This window comes from Pleurodeles waltl, chromosome 6 (assembly GCF_031143425.1).
Source record: "Pleurodeles waltl isolate 20211129_DDA chromosome 6, aPleWal1.hap1.20221129, whole genome shotgun sequence".
NCBI classification, from domain to species: domain Eukaryota; kingdom Metazoa; phylum Chordata; class Amphibia; order Caudata; family Salamandridae; genus Pleurodeles; species Pleurodeles waltl.
The window spans coordinates 866,091,561-866,110,268 of record NC_090445.1 but is presented as its reverse complement, the minus strand read 5'-3'; the positions used below and the strand labels follow the sequence as shown (position 1 = coordinate 866,110,268).

The following is an 18,708-nucleotide window of genomic DNA, read 5'->3' as shown; positions in this document are numbered from 1 at the left end:
AGCAACAAATCAAAATTTGAGTTGTAGAATACAAACAACAAGAAAGCAATGGCAAGTCTTACCTCCCTCAATACCCCATCGACTTCCAGGAAGTCTATTGCACCAGGCATAGGTCCACAACACCAGGTATAATGTAGGCATTGTGATATGGAAAAGGCCAGATGTTGTGTTTATAAACTTTATTTCGGCCAATGACCAAAAAAGTAGTACAATTTAAATACTTTAAAAGCAAACACAATACATTAACAAGTGTAATATACACAAATATTGTACATAAAAGATATTACTAAGAGTAACCACTCTAGGCCCAAGAACACAAAGGAGATGTACAAACACAAACTTTGACAAAAACAGTGTGGTCCGCATGGGCGTCCCCAGAAATGTTTTCAAGGTGTGGAGGGCATAATTTAAATGTCATCCATCAGTCTGCCATTGTCTGTGGCGTCCCAGACTGTTTTTGGTGGGGGCTGCAACAGTACTAATGCAGGCAGCACCTAAATGAGGGGGTGTGGGGGGGAGTTGAAGATGCTCCTCTTGCCCCTTCTGCAGACACCCATGGTGGTCTGTCATGCCTAAAGGGACCTGATTCAAAAGCCATTAAAATAGAGATACTCAAATGAAAAACAATACTGGGAGCACACATCACGTTTAACTCGTAGGCATAAAAATGAGTTAATCAGGAACAAAGAAGGAGTGGATCAAACCCTGCCCTGTTTCGTAGGACAGCCTAACTGTATAAAGTGAAAGTGCTCCAGTTCACAATAGACTTAAAAACACAGGTTCTAGAATTTTTAAAACCAAAATACACAGTAGGGAAGGAATTTACATTAATCTGGGGAGCCACATTTTTGCTGAATTGGCCATTTCTCCCTAAATATATAGCAATGGAGAGGACAATGACCGGGGATGCGTCAGCTCTACATAATCTAATCGCTACTCTGTATCGGGCTATCCCTAAGAGGCGACTCAATGGAACAATCCAATCCCTGCGCTGTTTGCAGTACCTTGGACAAAAGAATAGGTGGTGGTGGTGGTCATCGGTTCCTTCAGCGCTTCTGCAAACAGGACATATTTTACTGCCTCCTTGCTGACCGTTCAATTTGGCAGTAATCAAGCAAGTTATCAAGCAGTTAATAGGTAATTGGTTAGCACAGAACCCCAATGAAATCTTACCACAAACTAGCAGCCGGCCAGATGTGCTGGAATATGAAAGGTTTTAAAGCACTGCTTATAAGGAGGGGAGATCTCCCAAGTTTCTTAAAACATAATTATGTCAGATGATTCTATAAAATCCTCCCAGTCCTCTTGGACAAGCTTGCTGCTCAGTCCGCAATGTTCCAAGAAATCATGGTCTAATTATATGCGTGTGTAAGAAGTGTTTCTGTGAGAAACCTATGTATTGAACCCGGGAGGACGCCCTGCAGGCTAAAATCATTCCTTGGCTGTTATACAGTGGACCGCCTCCCATCGTGACTTCAAAGAATGGCAATGGGCTTTGGACCCTCTAAAACTGGGGTCCCACTGTAATTTATCTCATGTGCACCCTTCAGCCCACAGCTGTTCTTGGGGTGAGTGTGGCTTTAAAAGAACATATGCATTTTGTGCTGGAGCAAGGATGCAAAAATCTATGCCCCATTCGTCAAAAGCTGCCTTGTTAGCCCAAATAGCATTCTATTGGGCCGTTCTTTTCCAAATTGTCTTGGTTACATCCCCATCAAATTTAGCAGAGGTGGTCTCAGTCCAGTTCTTCCGTGGTTATGTTCTCTAGAGCAGGGAAGAGTAAAAACATGCAACAAGCTCCCTCTTTGAGAGTATTCATTGAACCCTTTGGAATAAATCAAAGAACAAAGGGCAGAACTAGGTGAGAACTTTTCTCCTCGTTGCTCTTATAGTGGTTTGAATCTTGCTGCTTGTTCGACTGAGCTATAAAGGGGCCTCTGCTGGTGGCCATAAGCTGTCCCAGGGAGCTATTGCTTGCCGTAGTGGTTTGCTCACCTCCCGGGTGCTGGCTGTATAAAGCTTCCCAGCAAATTGAGACCAATTGGAGGTAATGTACTATGGGTTCTGGTATCCATGAAAACTGAAGCAGGGCATGCTTGAGGTTCACATCCTTTACTCAGGGTTCACCTACGAGAGCTGAATGAGAGTTTGTTGAGCTTTGCGGGCATGCCAAAAAAAAAAAAAAACACTGGAAAAAAGTATGTATATGGAAAGCAGTACTAGTTTACAGAAATTTTAGTTCAACTTGTTTTCTAAAACACCATAGGAATGCTTCTAAACACACCAGTTGAAGGGTTTTCATGCTTATGTTCAGAAGCCTAAAAATACTCACTGAGAAATTTGATGGTTTTACTGTGTTACACAGCAGAACACCCTCCCTCCAATCCAGTGGGAACGCCCTCGCACAAGAGATGACAAATGACTTAACAAATTAGGTAATTACATCAGTGATGACCTCAACAAACGAGTTAATATATTCATGAGTGTGCTGGGGACAATGGATGCTTACTGGAAGGTCTAGTTAGAAGTATGGGTGCTAAGGACGTTTAGTGTGTGGCTTCCGTGTAAAAGTGGATATGTGGTTACTGAGAAGGAGAGACGGCGTATAATAACCATAAAATTATTTAGAAACAAACTGCGTGTCTTAAAAATTACTTTTGAATCTTCGGTACGCACTTTCTAGGCTAACAGAGCTTGTGCTCACCTCATAATGCGCCACGCGCTGGGACTCTGATATCAATTGTGCGTTGCAGATGTTGCAATAGCTGTTGGTGAATAAAGCACCTTCCTCTCCAGCTGCAGACTTCATCTGAAATGACAAGGTCAATAAAAAGAAGGACGTTACTGTGAGGCGGTGAACAGAGGTGAACGAGACAACGTCACTGAAGGACAAAAGTGAAGGTGAGAATGTGCACACCATGTGAGATTCACACGTTAGTTAAGGAGATGCCACTGACAAAGGTTTTGCATTCTAATCTTAAACTCTTGAATATCAAAGGGCACCCTCGGTGCAGCGGAAAGATCAAGTGTTCAAAATACCCAGTATTCGAAAAGGCCCAGTCCAACTACATAAACCTTTAGGCCCAGATTTAAGCCCCCTTAACGCCACCATGTGTGTGCCGTATTTCAGATACAGCGTACCATGGCTGTATTAGGAACAATAGCGTCAACATTTCTGATGCTATTTTGGTACTTTGCTCCACCAGCGTCAAAAGTTTTGATGCTAGTGGAGCAAAGTGCAAGAAGGCTCACTGATTCCATGTGTGTTAAAGTGGGGTCAAAAATAGCGCAATGGAATCGTGTAGATTTCATAGGGCAATTTTTGCCGTCCTCCTTGCGCCGGAATGCCCCTTTTGTATACATTATGCAAGGTGCATGCATAATGTGGTGCGAAGTGGCGCAATGCATGCATTCTCAATATCGTGCTGCATTTTTGCAAGCCTAATGCCACATTAGCATAAAAAAATGTGCACTAGACGCTAGGCCTTCTTAAATTTGGGCCTTGGATTGTAAAGACTGTTTTTACAAAAGGTGGAAGAGTGACCAAATACACTGTAATTAATAGATATATTGGCAGATAAGCAGGTCGCTATATAAGCTAGCAGAGAAACAGCTATACAGGAAAGATAGGCACACAAGCAGATAGAAAGATGGTCACGCAAGTATGGACAGAAGCAGGCAGACACAAACTTGCCTGATTACGTGAAGGCAGACCCAGAGTACAACTGCCAACCACCCCACATCAAAATGAACACAAGCCCTTCTATCCCAGTGCTATTTCCAAGCGAGAACATTTACAGGAGTATCCCCCACATATCCTCCTCACCACTGTGGGTGATCTGAGGTTACATTACAATGACAGTTAATTATGTATGTTTATTTGCACTATTATCCAGCTTATTGTCTACATGCTTCAAGGTGTAATAATTCTAGCCAAAACTTTATCTTGGGCTTCTTAACTTTTGGCCCACAGGGAGGCAGTGATGTGTAGCTCACGCTCGAATGAATGAATCTTTAATTGCATAGCAATACCGATTGCAAGTTTACACACCATTCAAAAGGGGAAAACATTAAAGAAAGACAATGGCAAATGGATTCCATGTAGCTGTTAATGTATCTTAAAGTGTGATCCATACAAAAAGTGCACAAACACACGTGCATTATATCTGAGAAATCCTATAACTAGTATTTAACAACGTAGAAAAATCATAACCCAGGCCTTAGTTATTAAGGAAGAAGACCGAGTTTATACAGTGACAGCTACACTTACATTATTTCCATTTGTAAACTCTTATTTGTAAAAAGCGAGCCACAATTTCATACGTAGAGGTCAAGATGGCGACAAAGTTAGACAGCAAGTCCTTGTGCCTATCAGCCAGGTTACTCCTGTGTTGGCTTAATAATACGGTGTACCCCTGGTTATGAGACTCACGCGGGCCCTCCAGAGATATCTCCAAATCAGAATTTACAATATTGTCTCACTGAATGTAATTGTTGTTGAGGTAAGGGCAGAGGGGGGCTTCTACATCACCAGATCTACACGTACCTACGTGTTTTCTACTCCTAGAACATTCAAACGTGTTGAAAATTTGAAGTGAGGCACACAACTTATACAATAGGACTTTTCTATATGAAGATGAGGCTGATAAAGGTCTAGAACAGCATTAGCTGAGGCCAGCAGGTGGCAGTCATCAAAAGAGAACCAGCCTAGTTGACTGTCAAGATTTAGGGACTTTTAAAAACTCCTGCTTTTCTTCTCTAAAGTAGGACTGTCATTGGACAGTACTCCGAGTCGAGATAGTGAACTAAAAAGTACTGCTTTCCAGATATTTCTCGTTGGCACTGAGGGTTACATTGATATTTACATTTAGGAAAAATGTTAGATTCTTTCAGACCCGGCCAGTCTTTCTGTAAGTCTGACTGGTGTTTTATATATGTGGGTGAATGATGTGTCACGTTCAACTCAGATCTCAATTGCACTTAGAAGTATAATGTTAAAAGATGGTTTCCATGAGCAAGACTGGGAGCCCACAGGTTAAGAAGTCATTGGTGGATTGTGCTGCTTTGACAGGCAAGGTGTTTTGTTGTGTACCTTGCTAGTAAAGTACTGCTGTGGTCAAAAGTGCCAACAATCGTGTAGCTCCTCTGCTGTCAGAGAAATGATGCTATGATACAAACTGCACTAATGCTGCTTATTGCTTTTTTGTGTGTTGTTTATGATGTGCAATTACAAAGAAAAACAGATCTCTTATGAATCTTTGGGATTTGGTTTTCTAAGTCCTAAATGTATTTAAACTACAGTATGTGTTACCGCATCATGTGAAAAAGGCTCATTTCCTGTTCTAGTTTAGCAATCACGATAATCCCTCTTTGAGAAAGTGGATTCTTAGTCTGGGTGGATGTTAGTCCACCACAAGCAATAGTGACCTTATTCATGTAAGGTCCAGTAAAGATTTCAGTAATTCAAACCGGAGCTCAACACTGGTAGCTAGAGCAAAGAGCACATAGACTTAACTTTTGAAAATGTGTGAAGCGTTTAGAACTAGCAAACCAGCTGATAAGTCTAAAAACAAAACAATAAAAATGACACTCCAATTTGGCAAAAAGAGAATATTTTAATGAAGAAAATGACACCAAGACCTCAAAAATCCAACAAGAGGAGACAAACATATGAATTCTTAATGTTTTTAAATGAAAATAGAACCAAAAAGCACAAAGCAACTATCGCTGGTATCTGGTTGCGCTAGGATGGGTAATTTAAAAAATGTTAGGGTCGACCATGATGGAGCGCCAGATGGAAACAGGAACTAGTTTCATATTGATGGAAAAATATGCTTCTAACTTACAAACTTTTAAGGAGAAACTATTGCTGTCGACATGTAGGTGGGGCAAGTTGTAATGTGGATCGTAGGCAGGGCTTGACAATGATGGGTTGCTGATGTGAAGGTTCCCAGTGCAGTCGCTGAAGGAGGAGGGAAATTTCCAAGCAGGTGATAGTGTGTAAATTTTGGCTCTGTTCCTTGTGTCACTTAAGTCAACAGACTGTGAAAATTTTAAGTTTATGAGCGCACATGAGCAAAAAGCTAAGGTAGAAAGCTGCACTGACATTTTTAAATGTGCACTTTGGTTTTATTTAACATTTCAACATTTGTGCCCATCTAGTTAAATCACATGCTAGAAGGTTAAAGTTGATGTTAAAGTGTAATTTAGACTCTAAACTAATAGCTTATATCATGATGAATTTGCATTTCTAATGTTTAAGTGAAAGATTTATGACTTTAAAGATATGTGCAAAAGACAAAATGCACTTGTCTGTTGTACTTAATCTAAGGCAACAACAACATTTTACAATTTTAAATTAAATATTTTACTTACACTAATATTATTAATGATGAATTTTAAATGTGCATATTGTGTTTTATTAACAAGTATTTCAATGCATTTTATATTTTCTTGAGTTAACATAACTGAGGCCTACGGAACTTGCATTTTGCATTCATGTAGACATGCTGAATTGTTTTCATAATGTGAAATCTTCCTTCAGATTCTTTCTCATGAGAAGCAAAGTCCCATTCACAAAAGCCTATTGTTTAATTGTAGAAGAACTGTGCGCAGTTTTTCTTGAAAAGTATATCGCAATAACAGGGCATACTTTTGTTTTGAACTGTTTAGATTCACACAGAACTGAGATGATTCCTTGGTAAAAGCCTGGGAAACAAACAAACTGTTGCATAGGCATACTTTTGTTTCAAACCATTTGACGACACACGGAAAGAGGAGATGGTATCATGACAGACCTGGGAAATTGTCGGACTGGGGCAACCTGAAGCTTTTTAATATTTTGATTGGATGTTGCCCCTTTTTCATAATATGAACAGACCATGGAGACTAATTGGAAACATTTAACGGGATATGATATATAATTTACTGACAAAACTTTGCTCAGATATGGGAGAGGAGCGCAGCAGATGTCGATGCTTTGCTGATAAAAATTCCCTGAATGCTGGGCCCCTTGGAGATGCATCTTCCTCTCTGCCATTTGCCCTTTGAAATGCCCTTTTTAGGTTAGACACTATGCTGACGCTTATTTTCTTTTAGTGTCCCTAGTTATTCTTTTTTTCCAAATTATTTTGCCCCTTTTTGTATTTTGCCCACATATATGTTACTCACCACACATGTATGTTGCTAATTTGGTTAGCTGTAGGGTTGACATGTGTCCAGCCAATGACTGACTTGATTGAATTTGAATTGACTAAATGACAATCTGAGCACAGCGTTATTTCTGTCCCTCATATATTTTTGCTAACTTGGTTTCATTCTTCTTGAATGCTTAGTTTTGTTCATGTTAGTTCGCTTGAACTTGTTTCATCGCCTTGGGCAACCCTTGGTGATTATGTATCTTTATAATTTGGCTTTACACATGTTCTACGCGACTCTGAAGAGCTTGTAATAAAGCTTTAAATTATATTGCTGACTGGAGTTTTCCTTCCCTGGCCACATTTGTCATGGTGTCTAAATTATTGGGGTCGTGTTGAAGTAATATTTTATGGTTCACAACACATCTCACTGGGTCAAAAGATTAATCGATCTTATTGTGTATTTGATTCCTGCAAAGGATGAAAAATACAGCCACACAGGCAAAGTCCATCCACAAAAAAGGTCTCAACTTCGATGGGCTGCTGCTCTATGTCGGTCCCAGTGAAGCCCTCCTGTTTGGAATTAAAAACGTTTCTGGAAATCCGATCTCCTTCAGGAGGTGCAAACCACCAAGTTGAGGCTGCAGCTTTGACATCAACCTCGATCTCTGTTGGTTCTCCAAGCAGAATGTTGGCAAAATTTGTGTGTCCCATTTCTTGCAGTTTGGGGACAAGAGGATTACACTCTACACTTCTTGCAGTTTGGGGACAAGACTAACACCATCCAAGATCCAGGACCTGGGAGGCGCCACTTAGTGGTTTCTGTTGTAGTGAGCCTTAAACCCTATCAGGGACCAAGGCAGGTCCAGTTGGAACTATTCGGCTGGGCTCATCATAGGTTTTGTATCCATGTAACGGAACTAGAGATCAGTTAACTGATCCCTCAGAGTCCACTCCTTAGTACCGATGGGAACAGCCCAGCCCTTAGTGTTCTCCTCATAGGTCTCATCTGCAGGTGCAATCCTTCTGTCTTTCATAGTGTTAGAAATGGGGTCTTCAGTTGACAGTCAGGTTACCTCCTGTTCAAGCAAGGACCCTCACTCTAGTCAGGGTAAAAGAGAATCACCCTCAGCTAACCCCTGCTTACCCCCTTGGTAGCTTGGCAGAGCAGTAGGCTTAACTTCAAGGTGCTAGGTGTAAAGTATTTGTACCAACACACATAGTAACTTAATGAAAACACTACAAAATGACAATACAGGTTTAGAAAAATAGAAAATATTTATCTAAACAAAACAAGACCAAAGTGACAAAAATCCACAATACACAAGTCAAGTTATCAATTAAAAAGCAAAAAGGAGTCTTTACGTCGGTTAAAACACACACCAACACGGTTAGCGTGAAAATGTACCTTGGGTGCATCAAAAATAACTCCGCATATGCGAGTGTGAGTCAAAAAGGGCTTGCGATGCGTCGATTTCACTCACGAGCGTGACCTTGTACCATTTCTCCTTTCATCGGGTTAGGGCGCGACGTTTCTTCTCTCCGCAGGAGATCAATGCGTCGATCCGGTCAGCACTCTCGGGTCCGGGCAGGCCTCGCGTTGTTTTTACATGCCCATCGGTACTTGCAATGGAAATCGAGCCGCACGACGATTAAAAAAACATGCAGCGCGGATTTCGATCTCAGAGTCTCCGTCAGCGATACTGCGCGTCGTTTTGCCAGCTCCGTGCGCTGATTCTTCGGTCGCGTTTCCGGCGAGCGTTGATTTTCAGCCGCAGAGCCGGCGGCGTGTTGTTTCTACAGCCGCAGATCGGAGTTGCGTTGATCTTTTCTCCACACAGCACTTTGTGCGTGGATTTCTCACTCTTGGGCTGCCTCCTTTCAGGGTCCCAGGAACTGGATGGGCACCACAGGGCAGAGTAAGAGTCTCTCCAGAGACTCCAGGTGCTGGCTGAGAGAAGTCTTTGCTGTCCCTGAGACTTCAAACAACAGGAGGCAAGCTCTAAATCAAGCTCTTGGAGATCTTCACAAGATGGAAGGCACACAAAGTCCAGTCTTTGCCCTCTTACTCTGGCAGAAGCAGCAACTGCAGGATAGCTCCACAAAGCACAGTCACAGGCAGGGCAGCTGTTCTTCCCCAGCTCTTCAGCTCTTCTCCAGGCAGAGATTCCTCTTGTTTCCAGAAGTGTTCTAAAGTCTTTGGTTTTGGGTGCCCTTCTTATACCCTCCTTTGAAGTAGGCCTACTTGAATGTGAAATCCTGCCTTGCCCAGGCCAGGCCCCACACACTCACCAGGGGGTTGGAGACTGCATTGTGTGAGGGCAGGCACAGCCATTTCAGGTGTGAGTGACCACTCCTCCCCTCCCTCCTAGCACAGATGGCTCATCAGGATATGCAGGCTACACCCCAGCTCCTTTTGTGTCACTATCTAGTGTGAGGTTTAACCAGCCCAACTGTCAAACTGACCCAGACAGTGAACCCCCAGACAGTGAACCCACAAACAGGCAGAGTCACAGAAATGGTATAAGCAAGAAAATGCTCACTTTCTAAAAGTGGCATTTTCAAACACACAATCTTAAAATCAACTTTACTAAAATTTTTATTTTTAAATTGTAAGCTCAGAGACCCCAAACTCCACATGTCCATCTACTCCCAAAGGGAATCTACACTTTAATCAGATTTAAAGGTAGATCCCATGTTAAGCTATGAGAGGGACAGGCCTTGCAACAGTGAAAAACGAATTTAGCAATATTTCACTGTCAGAACGTACAAAACACAGTACTATATGTCCTGCCTTAACCATACACTGCACCCTGCCCTTGGGGCTGCCTAGGGCCTACCATAGGGATGTCTGACATGTAAGAAAAGGGAAGGTTAGGCCTGTCAAGTTGATATACTGCCAAGTCGAATTTACAGTTAAAACTGCACACACACAGACACTGCAATGGCAGGTCTGAGACATGAGTACAAAGCTACTTTATGTGGGTGGCACAACCAGTGCTGCAGGCCCACTAGTAGCATTTGATTTACATGCCCTGGCACCTCCTGTGCACTTTACTAGAGACTTACTAGTAAATCAAATATGCCAATCATGGATAAGCCAATTACATACACATTTTGTAAAGGAGCACATGCACTTTAGCACTGGTTAGCAGTGGTAAAGTGCCCAGAGTAACAAAAACAGTAAAATCAGAGTCCAGCACACATCAACAACCTGGGGAACAGAGGCAAAAAGTTAAAGGAGACCACGCCAAGGATGAAAAGTCTAACACATAGATTGAGCAGTGTTCTGAGAGGGAGTGTCTAGGGGTGCCATATTTATTACTGCCATTAGTCTGTGGGCAAGAATGACTCCTGGATCCTCCCTGACCTATGGGAAAAAAGTTCCCTGGGGTGACTATCAACTTTTGCAACGGCACCTATGTGACCTAATGCAAACAATCCCTATCTCCCCTGTGCAGATCTCGTGTACCCACCGTAGAGATGTTGGTAGGGAAAAGAGCAAACTCTCCCCTGTGGTCACTCAAAACCAGTTCTGGGGGCACCACCTCTCTAACTGGGATTGGTGCATGGCAAACTAGAAGCACAAAAGAGGGGCAGGCTCAGGTGTGAAATATATTTACCTGTGACATTTCAGGCCCATTTTAAGATAATTACGTTTGTGGGCACTGCCCAAATGGTCATCCTGTCAGAGGAACAGTACACCTCCCCACCTGCAAGACTTTTGTCTCAGCTCTGGGAGCAATTATACACCTCTGCAAGGAATTATTCAGCTCCTGGGTGATAGCTGGAAGCTCAGGCAAATAGGCATCTAGATGTTTATGGCAGGCTAAAGATAACTTTATAAAAGTTCCTTTTGTGAAATATTTTTTACAAAGCCATCTTAAACAATGAATAGTATTTGTATTTAATGTTATAAAAAGTCAAAAAATTATGTTTTTATCTGGTTCCTACGCAAAGTTAACGTTATTAACTTTAATGAAGTATCCAAATGCTTTTCTATGGAACAGCCAGCCCTGCTACAATGAAAAGTGTTTTTGTTTTAGGTTTTCACTGTAAGGGCATATTTGCATTAAACGTTTACATGCCCTACTCTTAAATACCATGCACCCTGCCTTATGGGCACTTAAGGCTTACTTAGGATGGCATTAGTATTTAAAAACAGAAAGTTTAGGCTAGTCAAAAGGGGTTATTTTGATAGGTAGAATTTACAGTTGAAACCTGCACATCCAGTACTGGTGGCAGGCCTGCAGTCATATTTTGCATTGTCAATTTAGTGGTGGCACAATCTGTGCTCCATTCCACTAGTGACATTTAACTTACAGGCCCTGGGTACTCTGTGGACCATTTACTAGGGATTTATAGGTAATTTAGATCTGCCAATTAGGAGTACAGCTTATTTCAACGTTTTAGGTGTCAAAGCACATGCACTGGGGTCTGACTAGCAGAGTTCCAATGCACAGAGTAAAAAAAAAAAAAGCAGCATCAGTCCAAAAAAGTGGGGGTGATTCTGCAAATAAGCATTTTCCTACACCTGCTCTTTATGTAACATTAGCTTCGCGCAAATGAGAAACTTCATCCTTAGACAACAAATTCACACAATACCATCCACGGCAAACATTGAAGTCATCTGCTGCTCACCTCCTATGTAGTATGTGAGAACAGAAGTTATGCGCAAGTAGCTTGGTCTTCTTGGTGCAGGAGGCCCATCCCATGAACCAATAAACTCTTCATATGCATTTCATCTGAATACCTACGCTTCAGAAATGTAATAAGGAAGTGGAAGGCTTTTGGCTTTCATTAAGCAAAATCGAATCAGGTGGAGTGTTCACTTGGCCAGGATTCCTGCAAGAGGAGATGTGTAAATATTTATTGTTTTAGGCATTACTTACAGGCCCAATTCCAAAAGTGTTTTGAGTGCCTGGGATGAACATGAGAGTGAAGAAGTGCTTGACAAAGAAAATATCGATCCTTGTTCATGGAGTCAGAAACAGAATAATTTTACATTCAAACTATACACTTCTCATGTGAAAACTCCATCAGTGTGGCAGAATTTAAAGTTTCGTAGATACAGGGTTAAAGGCTGAATTTTGGCAGTATGATGGCGGGGAAAAAGCAGATGAACACATGCACATACATTAGCAGGCATGCATAGGATGAAGGCAGGTCGTTTCCCGCCATAAAAACATGTGCTAATGTGTTCCTTTCACAGGGTGGAAATGAGGAGGGGAAGCAACATATTTAATGACGGGGAAACAACATATTTAATAATGGTTAAATTGAACAAGTTTCTCCCAAGGAAATATATATTTGCCTTGGAGACGAAAGCTAAAAAATACGTATGTGTAAACCCAGTTACATCACATTTTCCCCACGATTCCAGGTGATGGAAATTTTGCTTGCTAAAAGAGTACTTCAGATAATGTAGGATTGTTCTAGATTTCCTGGGAGTTGTTGTTATCCCCTTTGAATCTCTTAAAAGTGAATCACTTGCTCTAAACAAAGTAGAAATACAACAGCAAGTTACTCTTTTTCGCTCCACTCTAGTTGAGTCAAGCCCTTTAACAAGTAAGACTTAATGGTTTAACCCACTTTTAGGTAAACGGGTACACTTCAGTGGTGCCACTGCAGTCAGCAAAATACCTAATACTGTAATATTAAAAGAGTGTGTGGTGTGCAGAATAAGCGGAAAGAAATTCGATGGTCTCAATGGTCACCGGGCAAAACGGGTGTATTTTACTTAACCATTGATTAGGGATGTACAAGGGAGTAATTAAAAATAAACAAATCAAATAAATACAGCTAATGCAGAGGCCCACACTTTTTTGCTTAAGTGCAGACTGTGTCGAATGCAAGGCTTTATTAATAACAAGGCATTGTATTCTACATTCTACTTCATTCCGCTTTATTACACCACCTAATATTGCTGCCTGTTCCTCGTTATTGCATTTTGTTTTTCATCCATTTTTCCCTTTGTCACTGTTTTGCCATCTTTCTCTTTGTTCTCCCATTTCTGCGATTCTTACTCTTTCCATTTGGTCAAATTCTGATGATGAAAAATATGTCCTTGTCTCCAAAACGTAGCACTGTTACCAACCACTAGCACAAATTAAGCACTGCTGTACGTTTTAATCATAATACTTAATGTTACCTCTATGTATATTTTTTTAGTTTTTTGTGCTGCAACAAAATATTTATGAGTGTGGTTTTCTCTGCTGGGTGCTGTATCAGGCTATCGGCAAGGAGTATATGTTTTGAGGGGAATGGACCCCATTAATTAGATCAGGAGAACAAGGAATTGGGCTTCCCAGGGCAGGAGGGATAACTAGTAAGAATATAAAGAAGGCATATATTATTTGGTGTTCTGTCAAGGCGTACTTGGGATCATTGGTGACAAATGTTGAATTCTAAAAAACAGTGGGCTATGAACATTTGTTGAAATGATATAGAATTTCACATTGTGTTACCCTTGGAAAGCTAGAAAATCATACAATGTAAATACACAGGAACAGCAACCTGTGATTTAAAATAATGAGTTAGACTACGCTAAAGAGACTTTCTCTGGTCTAGCCTAGGGAACTTTGGGGGTCATGTTGTCCGCAACAAACTGAATGCTTTGCAATACAGTTATACAGTGGAGCCTGGGTCTTTACGCCTAAGAATATTTTAAGAAAAAGAATAGCATATTTAGTCAGAAACATCCATTATGAATGGTTAGAAGTTAAGTGCATCTTAACAGGAGCCTTAATTTATGTTGCTTTGGTAAATAAAAGATTATCAGCTATTTCTTATGTGGATTTTAAAGGTTGCCTTAAACACAGGAGTGTGCAGACGTGGGCATGCCTGCCTTGTATAATCAGCAATAAATTTAACAAGGGTGGTTTACTACAAGGCCTAGACCATACAGTCAACTGCATGACAGGTAGTCAGAGTAGGATTAGCCCATTTACAGGAAGATGATCAGCTCCCAGGTGGTAATTGTGGTCAGGTTGGGGGCACTGGTTTAATCAACATTCAGAGGAACAGATCTTATCCCAGTCGCAGTCTTCATCCTCGATATGGAGTGAAAAAAAGATCACCCATTATTTCTACTGCATATCTTGCAGGCCTTGGTTGAACATGCAGATCGGTGTACTCTCACTCACTCTCTCCCTTACCAGAAATGTAAAACATTTACTCCGAGAACTTGCCATGGCAGAAGAGGTTACTAGGAGCATGGATGAGTCTTCATGCTAAAAGGCAGTTACCTAGCTAAGTGAAGTTTAGAAACCTATAATATCACAATCATATTGGAATCAGCATGTCTGAAGATGCAGCGTATACTCTTCGTAGACAATATTAACACCTGTCAGTATGGCGACAACACTTATCAGCGGGAGAATCATTACCACATAGCGCACCCCCAAAGATGCCTACTGACAAATACATGACAAACACACACAAACATTTTTTACTGTTATAGTTTATAGACCACCTCCTAACCCCAAGACAGTGGGATTTGTACAGCTAGTGGAAGAAATAATTTAAAAAAAAGAAAGTAATACAAATACCGACTTAATGCCAAAGTTGATAAATAACTGGTAACCTTCACCAACAATCCCACTGCCAACTCCACATGCACACTTCCTTTGATAATTACTATTTTGAATCATGTATCTCATTACCATACATTCTCAACCTGGGCAGGTCACTTCTCCCAGACCTCAGGTTTCATGTCATCTAAAGAAGGAGCTCTTATAAATCGACGATCAGCAGTGTGTGCGGGGTAGTTCAAATTGACAAATAGATGTAGTACTTTCATCTACAGTGCTCAGAAATGCATGAACATACAGGAACAATTTTAGCAGCCAAATTGTAACTCAACGTGTGCTTCCGTTCTTCCACAGCCAAAAATAAAGCACACAATCACTTTTTAATTGGTACATATTATCAGGAACTCTGCAAACGAGTCTTGCCTAATTGGGTTAATTAATTATTGCTTCTTTCCCAATTAAATGATCGTGATATGACATTAATCACACCGAGCATAGTCATTAAAAATGTACCAAATAATGGAAAGAACAGAATTGTATGCCTATGTTGTACTGAGCACAGCTAACCAGCATAATATCACTATGTACAAATCATTCAGTACAATGCACTGATAAAGGTCAAGTCCTTTGTCTGTGGAGAAGAGAAAAATCAATCCAAAACAATACAGAACTGCTGATTTGATTTAGGCTTGTGTTTAGCAAAAAGCAATTGGTGAGCTTACCAATTCCTACAGAGCTATTGGAACGAGATAGCCAAAGTATCTCTGCACAAGACTAGTGAAAGCTACCCTACTGCCTATTGCTTAAGTGAAAAAACTATAGACAATCGAGTTTCTGGTGTTCGATTCACAAGTACGGTGCTTTAAAATGCACTGTTTAGCTTTTGATTCCTCAAAGCCATGAACCTTGCTTATCTACCAGCTGATGTGACACATCATCACCAAAGAAATATGTTCAGGAGCACAGTTCCCGCCTTCATCACTTCATAGTTGTAAATATAGCTCATATCTAGAGCACAGTGCCTCAGACCTGAGAGTTACATTCTTGCCTCCAGGTTTAAATAATGATGGGGTTCAGGGATCTGTGAAAGGGACTGAGCTTGTGTCCTGAGGATCTGGGCCTCATGTTTTGCATTAACCTGTGTTAAGCACCAGAAGTTCAGTCTGTTGGTTAGTTTGAATTCATTAAAATCTATTGGTTGCAGAGCAGGAGTGGATGGATGAGGGTGTGTAAGTGTATCAGATAAGGTTTTTTGGAACTGGAATTGTTTGACATTGATATTAAAGAGGAAATCACAGAGAGTGAATGCGAACACTTAAAATGCCCCTGTTCGTGAAAGCACGGTCTCAATGTGTTTGCTTCACCTCTAAACAAACTGAAGTACAAAAGCAAGCTATTCAGTCATTGGTGCCTGAAGCACCCTTAGGAAGGGATTAGCTGTATTGAAACTAAGGGCGTTTGGGGAAGAGAGGTGTTGGGATGCTTATGGTTGGGTAATTATTGTGTGGTAGCTGAGGTCTCAGAGATGGTTCACATTATTTTTCGGGGGGTACCTGCCATATGGTGTTACACCATGGCATGCTTCAAATTTGGGAAGGCGTTGGACAATTCAAAAATAAATTTAGTACAACTACAAAACATTAGTGATCGACAGTGACCCAGGAACCAAGAAGATTAATTTAACCTTTCCAGCAACAGTATTTCGAGTATACTTTTCAAAGCTTCCAATAAAAAAATATTTTAAAGTTAGACTTTAGTTTAAATTTAAAAGGAGGGAAATTAACTTTCTCTTTTACAAGACTCAGAGCTCTAGAAGCCATCTATGACATCTCCCATGTAAAATACAGAGAAGCCCTGGAGCAGTGCTAAACAGATGAGCACTCGCGTTGATGTGTTACACGCTGCACGTGAAATGGAGGGCAAGGGTTAATTAGTCAATGGAATGGGAACTTGAGCATTCATTTCTCCAGCCCTTTCTCCCGGGTGACAGCTGCTGCGAGCCCCATGCACACGTTCCCTTCTCAGGGCAGCAGGGGGTATCTGGAGTTTGATAGATGACGCCTCGAGTGTCTAACAAGGTTTTTGTCAGCTATGTTGAGCAGTTCCATTAATCTGAGCTTGAACATTGGAATAACCTTCATCCACCTCTATCTCACCTGCCAAAGAGCCGAGCCCGGTGTCTGACACCTGCTTCTCTCTGACCAGTCTAGAACATTTGCTCAATGGGCACACCAGTCAGTGGAGTCGCAATCCACATGCCACAATATGAGATTGAATTTCCTCTGCTTTTTATCCTTTGAGAGATATTTCTATGCGATTGGAAAAAGAAGCAGTCCGAACAGGAGGGCAGACCCTAGAGTCAGCAGGTGGTCGCATAGAAAACCTGCAGGAATGGGAAGTAGATTGCCAAAGGATGCAACATCGACCTGTGACAGCTGCTTCAGTGTTGCCAGAGGCACAGCAGAGCAAACCTTTGCTCTGCCCAAGGCTTGTGCACCTCTGTGACATTATCATCCAAAATGAAATTTAAGGGAGTCCCTGCTCTGCATTTTGCAGACTGTCCGTCATTTGTGTCAAACTAATAGTTATGCACCAACAAGCAACAAACGCTTCCCCATTAGTGTGATCAATGCACTTTATCTCGAATACGTGAGCTAGAACCCCTTCTACTATTTGAAACTTTGTTTGTGAATCCGGGTTCACTGTGTTTTTTGTGCTATTTTTCTACCAAGTTCCTTAGCTCAAGTGCTATCAGGGCAGCTCCCAGCGTTAATCATGATTTCTGGTTCTTACAGAATTAACTGCTCCTTAGGTCCACTATTTTTAGTTTGTAAACTCAAGTTACTTTCTGCAGTTCTTGATTCGCTCCAAGATTTCCCTTTCTTGATACATTTGTGCTCATTTAGTGTCCTTGCTTGTATTTTGTGCATGATTTGTGAAATTAGTGGCTGGATCATAAATTAAAAACTTGAAGTGCTTATTTTAGACAATCTCTGCCACAGTTTTGGGCGGACTGGTATCTTAACTATTGAGAACAGTGGGATTTTTTCAATCTTAAGAGAGTGGTAAATGGTTGTGTGTCACTGAACATTAACCTCTTAGATGCTGGGCCTTCCCCCCCCCCCAAGGGCCGAGCCCTTTTTTGGCTATTTGGGGTAGTTCGCGCTTAGGCCTTCATAACTTTTTGTCCACATAAGCTATCCATGCCAAATTTGCGTCCTTTTTTTCCAACATCCTAGGAATTTTACAGGTACCCAGAGTTTCTGGGTTCCCCTGGAGCAGACCAAGAAATTAGCCAAAATACACATTTTTTTTTTTTTTTTTTTCAAAAATATGGGAAAAAGGGCTGCTGAAGAATGCTTGTGTTTTTTCCCCTGAAAATGGCATAAACAAAAGGTTTGTGGTGCTAAAATCACCATCTTCCCAGCTTTCAGGAACAGGCAGACTTGAATCAGAAAACCACATTTTTCAACACAATTTTGGCATTTTACTGGGACATACCTCATTTTTACTATTTTTGGTGCTTTCAGCCTCCTTCCAGTTAGTGACAGGAATGGGTGTGCAACCAATACTGGATCCCGGAAAGCTAAGCATTTCTGAAAAGTAGACAAAATTCTGAATTCAACAAGGGGTCATTTGTGTAGATCCTACAAGGTTTTCCTACAGAAAACAGCTGAAAAAAAATAAATAATGAACTTGAGCTAAAAAAAACAGCCATTTTTCTCAGCATTTTACTCTAACTTTTTCCTGCCATGTCATATGTTTTAAAGCAATATACCGTTACGTCTGCTGGACTCTTCTGGTTGCAGGGATATATATGGCTTGTAGGTTCATCAAGATCCCTAGGTACCCAGAGCCAATAAATGAGCTGCACCTTGCAATGGGTTTTCATTCTATACTGGGTATACAGCAATTCATTTGCTGAAATATAAAGAGTGAAAAATAGGTATCAAGAAAACCTTTGTATTTCCAAAATGGGCATAAGATAAGGTATTGAGCAACAGTGGTTATTTGCCCATCTCTAAATTCTGGGGTGCCCA

At 41.2% G+C, this 18,708-nt stretch overlaps 1 protein-coding gene across 4 annotated transcripts in view; it reads right to left on the bottom strand.

Annotated features, from left to right (window-relative positions):
• Window positions 1–18,708, bottom strand: part of LOC138300358 (zinc finger matrin-type protein 4-like) — a 1,123,322-nt gene that overhangs the window by 826,037 nt on the left and 278,577 nt on the right. For 3 of the 4 annotated variants that reach the window (XM_069239631.1, XM_069239632.1, XM_069239633.1), the window contains one exon: window positions 2,705–2,809. In XM_069239631.1, coding sequence (XP_069095732.1) covers window positions 2,705–2,809 — 105 coding nt within the window. Of the gene's footprint in view, window positions 1–2,704; window positions 2,810–18,169; window positions 18,381–18,708 lie in introns of those variants that run through there. The other variant, XM_069239630.1, reaches the window with a different exon arrangement.